This window comes from Malus sylvestris, chromosome 8 (genome assembly GCF_916048215.2).
Source record: "Malus sylvestris chromosome 8, drMalSylv7.2, whole genome shotgun sequence".
Classification (NCBI taxonomy): Eukaryota; Viridiplantae; Streptophyta; class Magnoliopsida; order Rosales; family Rosaceae; genus Malus; species Malus sylvestris.
The window spans coordinates 1211716-1225886 of NC_062267.1; the positions used below are offsets into that span (position 1 = coordinate 1211716).

Genomic DNA, 14171 nt, shown 5'->3' on the forward strand with positions numbered 1-14171 from the left:
TTGGGTTCTGTAGGAACTCCGAAGTTAAGCGAGAAATGGGTCAGAGCATTTACAGGATGAGTGATCCATTGGGAAGTTCTGTTCATGTGAGTTCCTAGAAACAAAACCGTGAGAGCGTGGTCGGTGCCCAAAGTAGACAATATTGTGCTACGGCGGAGTCGAGCCTGGGATGTGGTGGACGCTGAGTCGGGATATGACATAAATGTATGCACCGAAATGCTAGTACCGAAATATAATATATTGAATTAATGTATCTAAATGTTTGTATCGAAATGTATGTACGAAAATGTGTGTACCTAAATGTTTATACCGAAATATATTATAATGAATTTAATGTACCTAAATGAAAAAGACAAAGTACATCGAAATATATTGTAAAATAAAAATTAATTTATCTAAATGTTTACATCAAAATATATTATAATAAATGAAATGAAAATTATAATTATAATGAAATAAAATTAATACATTAAAAATTAGGAAGAAAAAGAGAAATAATTAAAAAATCAAAATATAATTATTAAATGAGGTCATTAATGTATCAAGGGGCTAAAATTAGATTTTGATCTTACTCATGATTTTAATCTAAAAATCATATTTGCCAAGGATTAAAATGAAGTTTTCTATTAAATTAACCCATAATTTTGAAGTATAAACTTAAAACTAATAAATTAGTGAAGGGACTATATTTAATTTTTTCGGTTGGAGATGGTATATGAATATGGTATGACACAGTTCATTTAAAAATAATTTATTGCATGGCTATAATTCTAGACGGGGCTATATTTGACTCCTTCGGTTGGAAATAACCTTAGTATAGATAATACTGTTTGTTAAAAAAAAAAAAACTAATAATAATTCCATAGTTGTCTAGCAGAGTGAAAAAGGGCCCCACCTTTTATTAACGCTCAATCTCAGGGTCAAATATGAACCGTCCGATCATGGTTGTCTTCACGATGGACAAAATATTACAATTAAAAAAAATCACGTAAGTGGTACTTTACTACAGTGGTAGAAAGAAATTAATTTTTTGCATGACCGCGTGGATTCAAACTCCGTCGATGGCTCATTTAACATTTAATATAACAAAAGATATCATTTTACCCAAAAAAAAAAATAAAAATTCAAATGATCATAATTCCACAAAACAATCTTACGAGCACGACGTGGTACTCATTTAAGACGTAATCTACTAACCCACCAAATCAGGTGTTTATATTGTTTAGTAAATGAGGTGGAGCCAAGCCGCCATGAAATAATGTTGATCGGGTCGGGTTTCGCTTTAAATGTGGGGTAACAAAATAAAAAGTACTTATCGAAAAGTGATTCCAACAAAGCACTAATGTTAGGATCAGTTTTAGGATAAACCATGTTGAAATTTCAACTAAAATTTTCAAAGTGTTTTTGTTTAGATTTTTGAACTACATATACATCTTCAAAAAAATAATTTTCAAATATAAAATCGCTTTCAGTTGTTTTATGATCAGCTTGAAATACATCATCTTTTTATATATTATCGGATCGTATTTGCCTTATGCTTATCATGCAATGCAACGATATAGGCAGGGAAAGGTGGTTGATTGTAATCATGCGTGTGGCATGAGAGCAATATAATAATGTGGGAGGCGTGACAACACCATTGACCTTTTTGTTAGTGCAGCCTCCAAAGTGCTCATTGCCTACCCCAAAGATCCTTACCCAATTTATACTTTAAGAGTCCCGCACACTCAAAGATAAGTCACATATGATGCAGACCGAGACTCTCTCTAAAAAAGTCTAAAGTGGACTTAACCATATCAAATTCGACGTATCAAACTGGAAAATCGTCCACCCTTTCATGGACAACAACTAGATGGCGTGATAGAAAGAACATCTGAATCATAAGCTTTAGTAGTGTACCACGTATACTTTACTATAGAAAAGAAAAGAACACATACATACCAATAATTCATACTTATATTGTGTCAAACTCATATTCTTTCTTAATTGTTCAGCATCTGAGACTTTTACCTAACACCCATCTGGATTTCCAAAGCTGTAGTCTTAAAATGTTAGTCATATATATGAAATTGACAGATTTTGTCAATATTTCCTACATGTTCGTTAAATATCAGAGAAACTTATATTTAGTGTAAACTAGTGTTTGACATTTCTCAAAGTTTAATTTTAAATTTCCATCATTTCCATAAAAAAAACAACCAACATTGATATATTCATCGATATTTCTACAATTTTTTATATCGATATTTCCCCTGATACCGATATTTTAAACACTGGTTATAACTCACAATTTTGTGAAAAAAAAGTTAAAATTTTTAGTTTTGAGAAATATCTTGCATGGGAGCTAAGAAAAATGCTGCATGATATTTGGATATGATCCTACCATTTATTAAGACCCGAAACTATTCAATTATTGATTTTTGAAGTTGAAAAAATAATATGAATTAATAGAGGGCCCCAAATATAATTTATGTGTCAAAAAATTTCGGAATGTCCTAAATTAATTTTAGGAAACATGTGGTGTGAGGAGAATGACTCAAATTTTGGTTTATAATGAATCTTGTAAAAATTCTCAAAATTGATTTGAAAATGTGAGTTACACACAATTTATGTGAAAAAAATTGATATTTTAAAGAAAATATTTTGCGTGGAGTTAAGAAAAATGCTACAAGACCTTTTGATGTGATCCTACCAGTTATTACGACCCGTAACTATTTTTTTTAGTATTTTTATCACCAATGGTCCATGAGATTGATCAAACTCATCATTTTGGTCATTCACTTTCAAAATCAATGAATGTCGTTCATGACATTAACTATCGTAGATTAATTTGGTTATTCCGTCAATTATTCTGTTAGTTTGTTGATGTGGCACACATGTGAAACCTGCAAGTTTAATAAAATGGTGACACGTGAATTATTCAAAATAATTAATTCTTTAAATGATTTTTTTTTAAATGTTGAGTTAAGAAGGAAATATAATATGCCACGCGGGTCCCGCTCTTCCTCTTCTTTCTCCCATCCACGCTGCACAATCAACACTGGCGGTGGCACTGCTCATCATTTTCCCAGATCTTTGCTGCCTTCCCTTCTCCTTCCAAGATCCCACATCCCCATCAACTCCTTTTCCGTTTCGTTTTTTAATTTTTCAAAAAATAATTTCACTATTAAAAGTTTTAAATGATTATATATATGAATAAATAGTCCCACACTCTTCCTCTTCTGAATTTTGGGTGAAAGCTCTGGGAAAATGAGGATCTTGGAAAGGGGAAGAGAAGGTCGGGTTTTTGTCGCGGTTGTGCGGATGGCTCAAGGCCTTGCTAGGGAAGTTGAGTACCAAGTTTGTCAAAGTTGTAAAGAGGATTGTAAAGCTAGGACAATGATAAGCAGGAACCTGGGCGGTGCTAACCGTGGAAGGCAGCAAAGATCTGGAAAATGATGAGCAGTGCCACCGGCGGTGCTGGCTGTGCAGCTGAAAGGGAGAAAGAAATGGAAGACCGGGACCCGCGTGGCATATTATTTTATCTTCATAACTTAACATTAAAAAAAAAAAAATTTAAAGAAATAAACTGTTATTAGCATTTTAAAAATCTTATTTAAAAATTTTAATCTACACTCTCACAAGTGTATTTTTATTTCTAATTATATAAAGTTTGGAGTGCAAAATGAGATTATTGAAGTGTCAATAACAATTCCCTTAAAGAATTAATTATTTTGATTAATCCACTTATCACTATTTTATTGGATTTGTGAATCTCATATGTATGCCACATCAACAAACTAACAGAATAGTTGATGGAATATAAATGGAATGACCAAATTGATCTATGGTAGTAAATATCAGGGACGACATTCATTGATTTTGAAAGTGAAGAACCAAAATGACGAATTTGATCAATCTCAAGGACCATTGGTAATAAAAACAATCTTTTTAATTGATTTTCAAAGTACGAACATAAAGAGAAACACCCCCCCCCTTCAAAAATATATATTTTATGTGTCGAAAATCATGGGAATATCCTAAATTAATATTAGGAAACATGTGTTGTAAAGAGAATGGCTTGAACTTTGGCTCTTAATAAATCTTGTAAAAATGATTCAAAAGCGTAGGTTATAACTCACAGTTTTTGAGAAAAAAAATTGAAATTTTTAGTTTTAGGAAATATTTTGCATGAAATCTAAGGAAAATATTCCAAACCTTTGGGTGTGATCTTATCGTTTATTAGGTCATGAAACTACTTTTTTTTATTGATTTTTTATTGGAAAATAGAAAAATAATGTAAACTAACAGAGAGGCCCCAAAGATATTTTTATGTGAGGAAAATATTCAAAATGTCCTAAATTGATTTTGGAAAACATGTAGTGTGATGTGTAACATTCCACACCGACCAACGGAGAGGGAGGGTGATGTGCCTTATATGTACATGCTCCCCTCCTTATAGCACGAGACATTTTGAGGATTCACTAGCTTTGAATTCCATTGGAACTCCGAAGTTAAGCGAGTTCGGACGAGAGCAATCCTATGATGGATGACCCACTGGGGAGTTCTCCTGTTAGTTCGCATAAACAAAACCGTGAGGGCGTGGTCGGGGTCCAAAACAAATAATATCGTGCTACGGTAGAGCCGAGTCTGGGATGTGACACGACGATAATATCTCAAATTTTTGCTCATAATAAATTGTAAAAATTCTCAAAATCGATTTTAAAAAGTAGGTTATAACTTATAGTTTTTGTTGAAAAATTGAAACTTTTAATTTTAGGAAATATTTTTCCTAGAGGCTATGAAAAATATTTCAAAACCTTTGAATGTGATCTTACATTTATTAGGTCTTTTGACTGCTTTTATCAAATTTTAAAGTTGAAAAATGATGCAAAAAAAAAAAAGAAAAAGAAAAGGAGAGAATTTGAGTCCAATGATGAAACAAAGCCGCGAAGAAATGCAAACGAGAAGCGGCACCGCGACGGATCGGACAGGATTCTGACACGTGGTAGTCACATGATTAACGTGTGCCAGCCGCAGTTGATTTTTGTCATGAACGGAAGATCAGTCAAAACACCGGACGCAAGACGCAAGCTCTCAGTCATCAAAGTATCTTTTCTTCATTATTTTATTTCTTTTTTAGTCCTTTTTTATTATTTAAAATAATAAAATAAAAATTAATAAATGGAGACGTAAATACAAGATGGGAGGGAGGTTGAGGGCTTGGAAAGTGGCAGTGGCTGGCTTTCATGCAAAAAAGCACGAAAGCTGAGAGAGAGGACCCTGCAAATCCACGTAATCCACGTGGTAAATTACTTTATATTTTGACATTTTTGCTCGGATAATACTTAAGTACTCGTTATGTGTATTCACTTTCTGATTCGGTCCAACAAATTTGTATCGATGTCAAATTTGATTCATAATCATACAGCCTTTAAATTTAGTCAGCAAATAACACTTTGATTGGATAAAATTTTGATGTCAAATATATATAGTAGCATTCTACGTAGGATTTTGATATCTCCTTTTTTGATATGCTCTAACGCAATGCATTCTCTTAGAGGCAATGCTATATGCACATTTATTTTTATCTCTCACACGCTCTTCTCAATTTATAATCGTCAAGTTGAATGAAATGAATTAAAGATTAACGAGAAATAATTAACAATGATGCGTAAGACGTGTGAATAACGCTTCCTCCTCTAGGCCTTTTTTTATTTTATATAAAAGCTAACACTCTCTCTCTCTGTACCAGGAGAGATTACTGTACTGAACCAGTACTATACTGTTTCGTGTTCATCTGGCTTTGCTCTGCTTTTTCCCCATTTCTTTATTGCTTTTCTACCAAAACGCCATAGAAAGCATAAAAACATTTCTACTACTACCATTATATAATAAAAAATGTAATAATATTTTGGCAGCACAGTTTAAAGCTGCACGAAATCAACCCTATACAGAGAAGTGTGCGTAGGATTGGAGCATGCATACACTCCTTTTCCAGTTTCAAAGCAAACGAAAGGAAAAACAAGAGAGAGAAAGTGAGGAGAGAGAGGGTCAGTAGGATTAGTGGGTTCATCGAAAGGTCGGTTTCTTTTGGAGGGTAAAAACAAGCACTCGATTAGGAGAGAGAGAGAGAGAGAGAGACAGAGAGGAGAGAGAGGAGGTGCTCTCAAAAACTCAAGCTTTGGTCCGCGTGCTTGGAAGAATGAAACTGATGTGTCTTGGTTTGTGCCAAAATTAAAGCCCCACTAGTTGATAAAGAAGATCCTTGGCAGTGCCTCTCTGCAGTTTTTGTTCCTTGATTTGGGTTTCTACTCTGGACTGTCCTGTGGGGGTCCTCCTCGTCTGCTTTTGTTCCCCTCCCAACATTGGACTGGACTGGACTGGATTGCATTGGATTGGATTGTTTGTTTTCTCATGGGATTCTCACAAACGGATTTCTCAATTCCTTGGATTTTCAGATGAAAAAGTGAGAGATTTCTTGATTTGGGGTTCTGGGTTTTACATTAAACATGTTAAAGTTCAAATCTTTGGGGTAAAAAAGTGAGAAATCCGCAGAAAGAAAAAAATGATGGGTTCGGTTGAGGAGAAGCTCAAAACTGGATGCTTGCTTGATGAGATGAAGCTGCTGAAAGAGCTGCAGGATCACTCTGGTTTGTTTGTTCTTCCCTTTTGATTTCAAAAAGTTTAAATCTTTCAACGTACCTTTTTAATGTTTCCTTAATCAAACGGCATTTTCGTTAATTGTTGTCGGAATTTTGTTAAAGGTTGTGTCTTTGCTTTGCTTCAGGGTCCCGGAAGGCTATAAATTCGGAGCTGTGGCACGCCTGTGCCGGCCCGCTTGTTTGTTTGCCGCAGGTTGGGAGTCTCTCGTACTACTTCCCCCAAGGACATAGCGAACAGGTTTCGATTTCTTGTCCGAATATCTGCAATTGAGTTCTGAATTTGTTACAGCTGAAAAGTTGATGTCTTTATGTTTGTTCCATGGTGTCCGAGGAAACTGATAAGGGTTTTGTTGTACGAATTTAGGTGGCGGTTTCGACGAAAAGAACAGCAACCTCACAAATCCCCAACTACCCGAATCTCCCGTCTCAATTGCTATGTCAAGTTCAAAATGTTACACTGCATGTATGTATTTTAGCAGATTGTCACTTGTTTTCTGTACACATGAGCATACTGTCAACGAAGTCCGAAAAAAGAGCGATTTTTAACCGTGATTTATGTTTACGATAGGCAGACAAAGAAACTGACGAAATCTATGCACAAATGATCCTTAAACCAGTGAATTCTGTAAGTTTGATTACTAATGTAATCCTCAAATTTATCACATTTGTATCAATATGATGAACAATTTATCGTTCGATCAGGAAAAGGATGTCTTCCCGGTATCAGACTTTAGAATGAAGCCTAGTAAGCATCCATCGGAGTTTTTCTGCAAAACTTTGACTGCAAGTGACACAAGCACGCATGGGGGCTTCTCCGTGCCGCGTAGGGCAGCAGAAAAGCTCTTTCCTCCGCTGGTGAGGCTTTATTTATGTCTATCCTTTTTGTAATTGGGAAATCTTAATCAGAGGAGGATGCGGATTTACAATTTGCTTGTAATGATTCCAGGATTTCACAATGCAACCACCAACCCAAGAGCTTGTTGTCCGAGACTTGCACGACAATACCTGGACATTTCGCCACATTTATCGCGGTGAGAATGCTTAAGTACTCGTTTCTTGTTTTGATTTTTACATACATCTGCCAGCAATTCGTTGGATTACTTTTTCTGAGTATAACCTGTTTTTATTCTCCTATGTAGGGCAGCCGAAACGACACCTTCTCACAACTGGATGGAGTGTGTTTGTTGGTGCAAAGAGGCTTAGAGCAGGCGATTCCGTTTTATTTATCAGGTACATTGGAGTTGCATCCTAAGCTTTGGTGCTATGTTGGCCAAACACTTGCATATAGTTCACGTTTGTAAGTTAAACTGTTGTCTGATTGAATATTTTTCTCACTATCACAAGGGATGAGAAGTCACAGCTCTTGATTGGTGTGAGACGAGCAAATCGTCAGCAGACGAATTTGCCATCATCAGTTTTATCTGCTGATAGCATGCACATTGGCGTCCTTGCTGCTGCGGCTCATGCTGCATCTAATCGAAGTTCATTCACTATATTCTACAATCCAAGGTTTTGATGACGCGTGATCGCATTCTTATTCATACTTCATAGGCGTTTTTCAAATTCTTTTCTTGACTGTACTACTATTTCTACTCAACCATAGGGCATGCCCTTCAGAATTTGTCATACCTCTGGCTACATTCCAGAAGGCTGTATATGGGACACAACTTTCAATTGGCATGAGGTTTGGAATGATGTTCGAGACAGAGGAGTCGGGCAAGCGCAGGTAATGGATAAAATCGTCTGTAACTTGTTACAGAATCCAAGTACCTGTAATATTTTCAAATGTGAAATAATGCAGAAGGTTTCAATATGTTCTGCGGAATACAAGAACACCGTTATCAACATGATAATGGTGTGTTCATCACTTTAAGGGATGACGGAGGTTAACATGTTCCTTTATCTCTGCAGATATATGGGTACGATAGTTGGTATCAGTGATTTAGATCCGCTGAGATGGCCTGGTTCGAAGTGGCGAAATCTTCAGGTAGAGTGGGATGAGCCAGGGTGTTGTGATAAACAGAACAGGGTTAGTTCATGGGAAATCGAGACTCCGGAAAGTCTTTTCATATTTCCTTCTCTGACTTCAAGTCTTAAAAGACCGATGCACTCCGGATTCTTGGGTAAGCTTACTTTCTTCTGTTTTCCAGCAGGCAACTTTGTTACATGTTTTTCTTACAACTGTTTCTCGCGCTAACAGGAGCAGAAACTGAGTGGGGAAATATGATCAAGAGACCTTTCATCCGGGTTCCTGAGATTGGAAACGGGAACTCTTATCCATACCCGATTTCAAATCTATGTTCAGAACAACTAGTCAATATGCTAATGAAACCTCAACTTGCTCATCATGCCGGAACATTTGCTGCTCTACAACGGGAATCGGCTTCTAATGCAGATTCAGTAGTAGATATGAAGGCCATGTATGCCAAAATCAACCAAAAGAATCTAGCTGATGGCGTAAACGCAAATGCACCATCTCATGAACTTCCACCAGGAAGGTTGAACGTGGCAGCTAAGTTTGGAAGCCAAACTCCAGTTGGAAACAGCACTGAGAAGACGAAATTAGAACCTGAATTTTCCGCGGATCAGTTAAGCCAGTTGAATTCTGTAGGACATGGCATTGAGGATAAATTAGCTACTGGGTTCGCGAGTCCTTATAGCCTTGTGAACCAGCTTACATTTGCCAACCAAAACCAAGATGCAGCGCAACTACAAACTAGCCCACGGCCTATGCAGCCGCCTTTGGAATCACTACTCTTCCACTCACAAACGGATCTACCTCATTCGGATTTCAATGGCATGAACAGTTCACTCCCATTCCTAGACAATGATGAATGCATGTTTTACTCATCTTGCCAATCCTTTTCCGGGGCATTGAGATCACCGGGGCCTTTGTCTGCATTCGGTTTACAAGAGTCTTCAGCTGTTATAACTGAAGCAAATAATTCCTCCCTAACTTCAATCGGTCAGGACATGTGGGATAATACCCTCATTAATTCAAGCAGCTTGAGAGATTTGTCTGATGAGAGCAACAATCAAAGTGGGATCTATGGCTGTCCAAGCATTGATGTTGGTAGCTGCTTAAGTACTGTCGTCGACCCTTCTGTTTCAAGCACCATACTCAATGACTTTTCTACGCTGAAGAACTCCAACTTCCAGAATTCGTCGGATTGTTTGGTCAGAAACTTGAGCTCAAGCCAGGATCTTCAGTCGCAGATTACCTCGGCAAGCCTGGGAGACTCTCAGGCTTTCTCCAGGCACGACCTGGCAGACACCTCTGGCGGTACATCCTCAAGCAATGTAGATCTTGACGAGAGCAGTCTACTGAAGAACAGTTCGTGGCATAAAGTGGTTGCGCCCGTGCGAACCTACACGAAGGTATGCAGTTTTATCGAATTGAATCCTTATTATAACGATTTTGACTAGGTTCGTAAACCTCTCACATGAACTTAGAGTGATGAATTTGGTTATGGCTGACAGGTTCAAAAGACGGGATCCGTTGGGAGGTCGATCGACGTTACGAATTTCAAAAACTACGAAGAACTATGCTCTGCAATTGAATGCATGTTTGGACTGAAAGGGCTGCTAAACGATCCAAGAGGTTCAGGGTGGAAATTGGTTTATGTGGATTATGAGAACGACGTTCTACTTGTCGGGGATGATCCTTGGGAGTAAGCAAACCAAAACTTCTGCCATAAATTTGTGTTGAAACATTATACTGGTACTTCGATTCATCTCTGATCGCGGTCATTTGTTAATAATTTTGCAGGGAATTCGTTGGTTGTGTTCGCTGCATCAGAATCCTTTCGCCTACGGAAGTTCAGCAGATGAGCGAAGAGGGCATGAAGCTTCTGAACAGCGCTGCGATGCAAGGGATGAACGGCACCATGTCCGAAGTTGGGCGTCCTTAAAATGGCCGCCACTGCAGCTACAACCGCACACAATGGCCCGGACAGGTTGCATGTTAGGGCTTGTAACCAGGGTGCACTACTAGGGCAATTGATGTGGGTGCTAAAGTACTTTAGCTTTTGTGTTTTAGGTGAGGTTTGATGTACTAATAACCGACATTAATTAGCAGGACCTGAAAGATGGTACTTTTAACTCTTGTGTTTCGTAAGATTTATATATCCTCTGCTAAACACGAACAAGTTTTACCCGCCGAAGCATTGATCTAACCGTCGAACGAGTTTATCTGCTAGACTGGATGATGGATTCTTCAAGTTTTTAGTAAGAAAGACAGATCAACGAAGATTTGGAAGTGGATGCAGATTTGAATGGTAAAATACATCAAATATCGGATGCTATAAAACAACAACCAAGCCCTTAACCCCGTGAGGTTGACTGTATGAATCATAGAACGTGCAGTAATACATAAGAGTACACCATATTCTTTCACTTCCTAACAATTCACCGTCATAGAACAGCACCTACTACTCCCCTCAAGCACAAAATAACAGATGCAAATACCTTGTAAATTACAGAACAGATTCCATTCGCTACCGCCAGCTCTTATTGCGATGTTCAAGGAATTTCACAAGGTTGTTGAACGAATGAACCCGCACAAATTCGTGCGGGTAAGCAGATAGAACATCAAATTTTGGTTTACTTGATGCAGTATCGTGCGAGAGGTACCTGATCATCAGACTCTAACCGGTTTCTGCAAAACGGCAGACAAATAAATCTCCAATTTGCCTGACCCTGCTGTATCTGCCTTCTCCCCGACAACCCATTTGAGCTTTTTATATCCAAACCGCTCGATCAACCTGGTTAAATCTCTCTTCTTTTCATCATCCGAGCAATAAAAGTTGTCCAGCCATAACAAACCTCCCGCCCTCAAAATGCGATCGATGTCAAACATCAAGAACTCGAACTTTTCCGGTTTTCCTCCAACATCCAATCCACTGGCGGCATGGACCAAATCGAACACATTATCGTAGAAGGGAAACGTATGATCCAAGCTCAAAAACAGAGGGAAAAGCCCTCTTGCAGCTATGAATTCGTTAAACGGGGCTTCGATATTCAGAGTGTTGGTGATCACAGTCACGTTCCTCTCTGCCATTCTAGCAGCGAAGGTACCAGACCCACCTCCAATATCAAACCCTATTCGGATTCCTCCACTCCCCAAAGCTAAAACATCATCAATGAGGAAATCATTCTTGCTCCTAGCCTTGACAAATCTCTCGTTTTCGGACCCGTTAACCAAATCGAAACAACCAACGCAATCCCTACTCAATTTCTTAGCATTCAAGCATTCAAATTTCTTGCATCCAAGGCCGCTCCAACTCACAATCTTATCACTAACAGGTTTCCAAAGCGAAATCGGAAAAGGGTCTAAACCCACCTTAGGAACCGCCTTGGCAAAGCACCTCCGTCGCGGCAGAGGCTCGCATCCGCGCAGAATCAGCTTCTGGGCAAGGCTCCAATCGTCGGGACAAGGCCCGGAGACCTTGTAGTTCATGTACTGTGACAGCAAGCCGGCGGATTTCTCGCAGGAATGGCCGACGGAAGCCACCATTTCCGTGATCCCGGTTTTCGAATCTTTGCCGAGAGGGAGCGAGTGGTGCTGGAGGAAGACTTTGAGCTCGTTCGCGATATTGGGATTAGAAAGATCGATGCTTTCATAGCCGAGGAGCTCCTTTTCCATCTGGGCAAGCTTCTTTTGCGACGAATCAATCTCGCGGAGGATCAGAGCGACCTGCTCGGAGATGAGGGAGATGTTCTTCTGGGTGTGGTGGAGGAGACGGTATGTTTGGTGGTCTTTCGGGGAGTATGTGAAGGCGTAGAGCGCGAAGAGGTTGGTGGTGATGACGGAAAACAGCATGAGGAGGTTGACGGCAGAGGAACAGAGCGATGCTCTTCGGAATCTGGCGCTTCCGTCGCCGATCTTGAGAGAAACAGAGCCCATCTTGGCGGTGGGAGTGAGTGAGATTCGTGGAGTGATTTGACTGAACAAGTAGAAAAAGAGAGGACACTCCGTCGGTGGGGTGGTGGAGAGTAGGATTGTTAAGTGAGATTAGAGAGTGATTTGTGAATTTAAGACAGGGTTAACTTTGTTAAAGAAACAGGAAATTGTTGTCGGCTGCGATTGTAAGGCTCCAAGTCTTCTGTACATTTTGTGGGAAAAAAATTCATGACCGAAACATGAGTGATATGTTTTTATACAAGTGGTGTAAAATTTTATTTTTTAAATTATTAACTTTTTAACACATATATTTTATTATTTGTATAATAACACGTGATGTACCATTTGTATTCTGATCAGACTGAAAAATCTCTCCAATTTGTGTGTCTCTCTACTAATATTTTGACACATATGCTTTAACTTAACTTAAACTAATTTTGTTATCACTTAGTATTATGGTCTAGTGGTATTTCTCTTCAGAAGTCTTACATTTGATTTTTGCCAAAGACGAGTTTGAAATATATTATTGCTAATCCATTGTGAGACCAAGCTTACTCTATTTCCAACGTAGATAACATCGTTTATTACAGAAAAAAAAAAAAGCAAACTTAAAATAACTTTGTAAACTTTTTTATTTATCATTTGAAAATTTAAAAAAAATCTAAAACCCGGCATTCAATGCGCCCGAGGGAGCACAAGACGAAAGGAACCAAACAATCGTAAACCATCAAGACCCACATTCTCGAATCCGGATCTTTGCTGGATTTTTTTTTTGTGAGAATTCTGAAGATTCGTAAATCATATCCGTTAATCATATATCGTGTGGTTAGAAATTATTTTAAATATTTTTATTTAAAATTAAATATAAACCGTACTTAATAAAAACTGACAACATAATGTACGATGAATAAACACTATTTACAGATTTCCAGAATTCTTACCCAAAAGGATCCTGTTGGCACATTCTCATCCTCGTCACATTATACGTCTTCAATGACGTAGTACTTATTGAAGCTTTCCAATAACAAAGATTTTGTTTATCTGGCATTAAACTCTAACTTCTTTCTTATAGCAAGAATTTTCCTTCTTTGGAAGGGTTGTGGTAAGACCAGTGATGTTTCATGGCACAGAATTTTGGGCATTGTGTTAAGGTGGAAGAGTGTATCGGGTGTGTTGTGCGATTATTTGTCACTAAAGTTTAAAGGAAATTTTTGTAGGACGACAATAAAACTTTGACACGTAATGTTGGGTGGTCAAAAAGCAACATGTGCAAAAAATGAGGTAGTAAGATGAGATGTTTTGTTGGATGTGTGAGCACACAAGAAAAGATAGAATTAAGAACGAGGATATACGAGTTAAGTAGGAGTGACCACAGTTGAAGATAAAATGAGAGAAAATCGGTTGAGATGGTTTGGACACATGAACTAAAGACCTATAGATGCTCTAGTTAGAAGATACGACTATAAAACAGAGGCTCAAGACATACGGGGTAGAGGAAGACCTATGAAGACTTTGAAAGAGGCTAGAAGAAAAGATATGGAGTATTTGAAGCTAAAAAAAGACTTTGCTCAAAACTATGTGGAATGACGTTCTAAAATTTATATAGTCTAACTTATATGGTGAGA

The 14171-nt window shown here is 38.1% G+C and overlaps 2 protein-coding genes across 2 annotated transcripts; one reads left to right on the forward strand and one right to left on the reverse strand.

Moving 5' to 3' along the window:
- Window positions 1–5741: 5741 nt before the first annotated feature.
- Window positions 5742–10745, forward strand: LOC126632231 (auxin response factor 5-like). Its single transcript, XM_050302537.1, has 13 exons — window positions 5742–6632; window positions 6770–6882; window positions 7009–7107; window positions 7213–7269; window positions 7347–7499; window positions 7591–7675; window positions 7784–7874; window positions 7989–8153; window positions 8248–8370; window positions 8556–8767; window positions 8845–10022; window positions 10125–10315; window positions 10414–10745. Exons 1-13 carry the CDS (start codon window positions 6548–6550, stop codon window positions 10553–10555), a joined length of 2694 nt encoding a protein of 897 aa, XP_050158494.1. The 5' UTR covers window positions 5742–6547; the 3' UTR covers window positions 10556–10745.
- A 168-nt stretch (window positions 10746–10913) lies between these two features.
- Window positions 10914–12687, reverse strand: LOC126632236 (probable methyltransferase At1g29790). Its single transcript, XM_050302542.1, has one exon. It carries the CDS (start codon window positions 12547–12549, stop codon window positions 11284–11286), a length of 1266 nt encoding a protein of 421 aa, XP_050158499.1. The 5' UTR covers window positions 12550–12687; the 3' UTR covers window positions 10914–11283.
- Between the last annotated feature and the right edge of the window lie 1484 nt (window positions 12688–14171).

Bases quoted from the DNA above. Each gene is read 5' to 3' on its own strand.
- LOC126632231 (XM_050302537.1), top strand. From the start codon at position 6,548: ATGATGGGTTCGGTTGAGGAGAAGCTCAAAACTGGATGCTTGCTTGAT. The intron at 8,371-8,555 runs GTAATGGATAAA...TTATCTCTGCAG, and splicing joins GAGGAGTCGGGCAAGCGCAG to ATATATGGGTACGATAGTTG. The intron at 8,768-8,844 runs GTAAGCTTACTT...TCGCGCTAACAG, and splicing joins GATGCACTCCGGATTCTTGG to GAGCAGAAACTGAGTGGGGA.
- LOC126632236 (XM_050302542.1), bottom strand. From the start codon at position 12,549: ATGGGCTCTGTTTCTCTCAAGATCGGCGACGGAAGCGCCAGATTCCGA.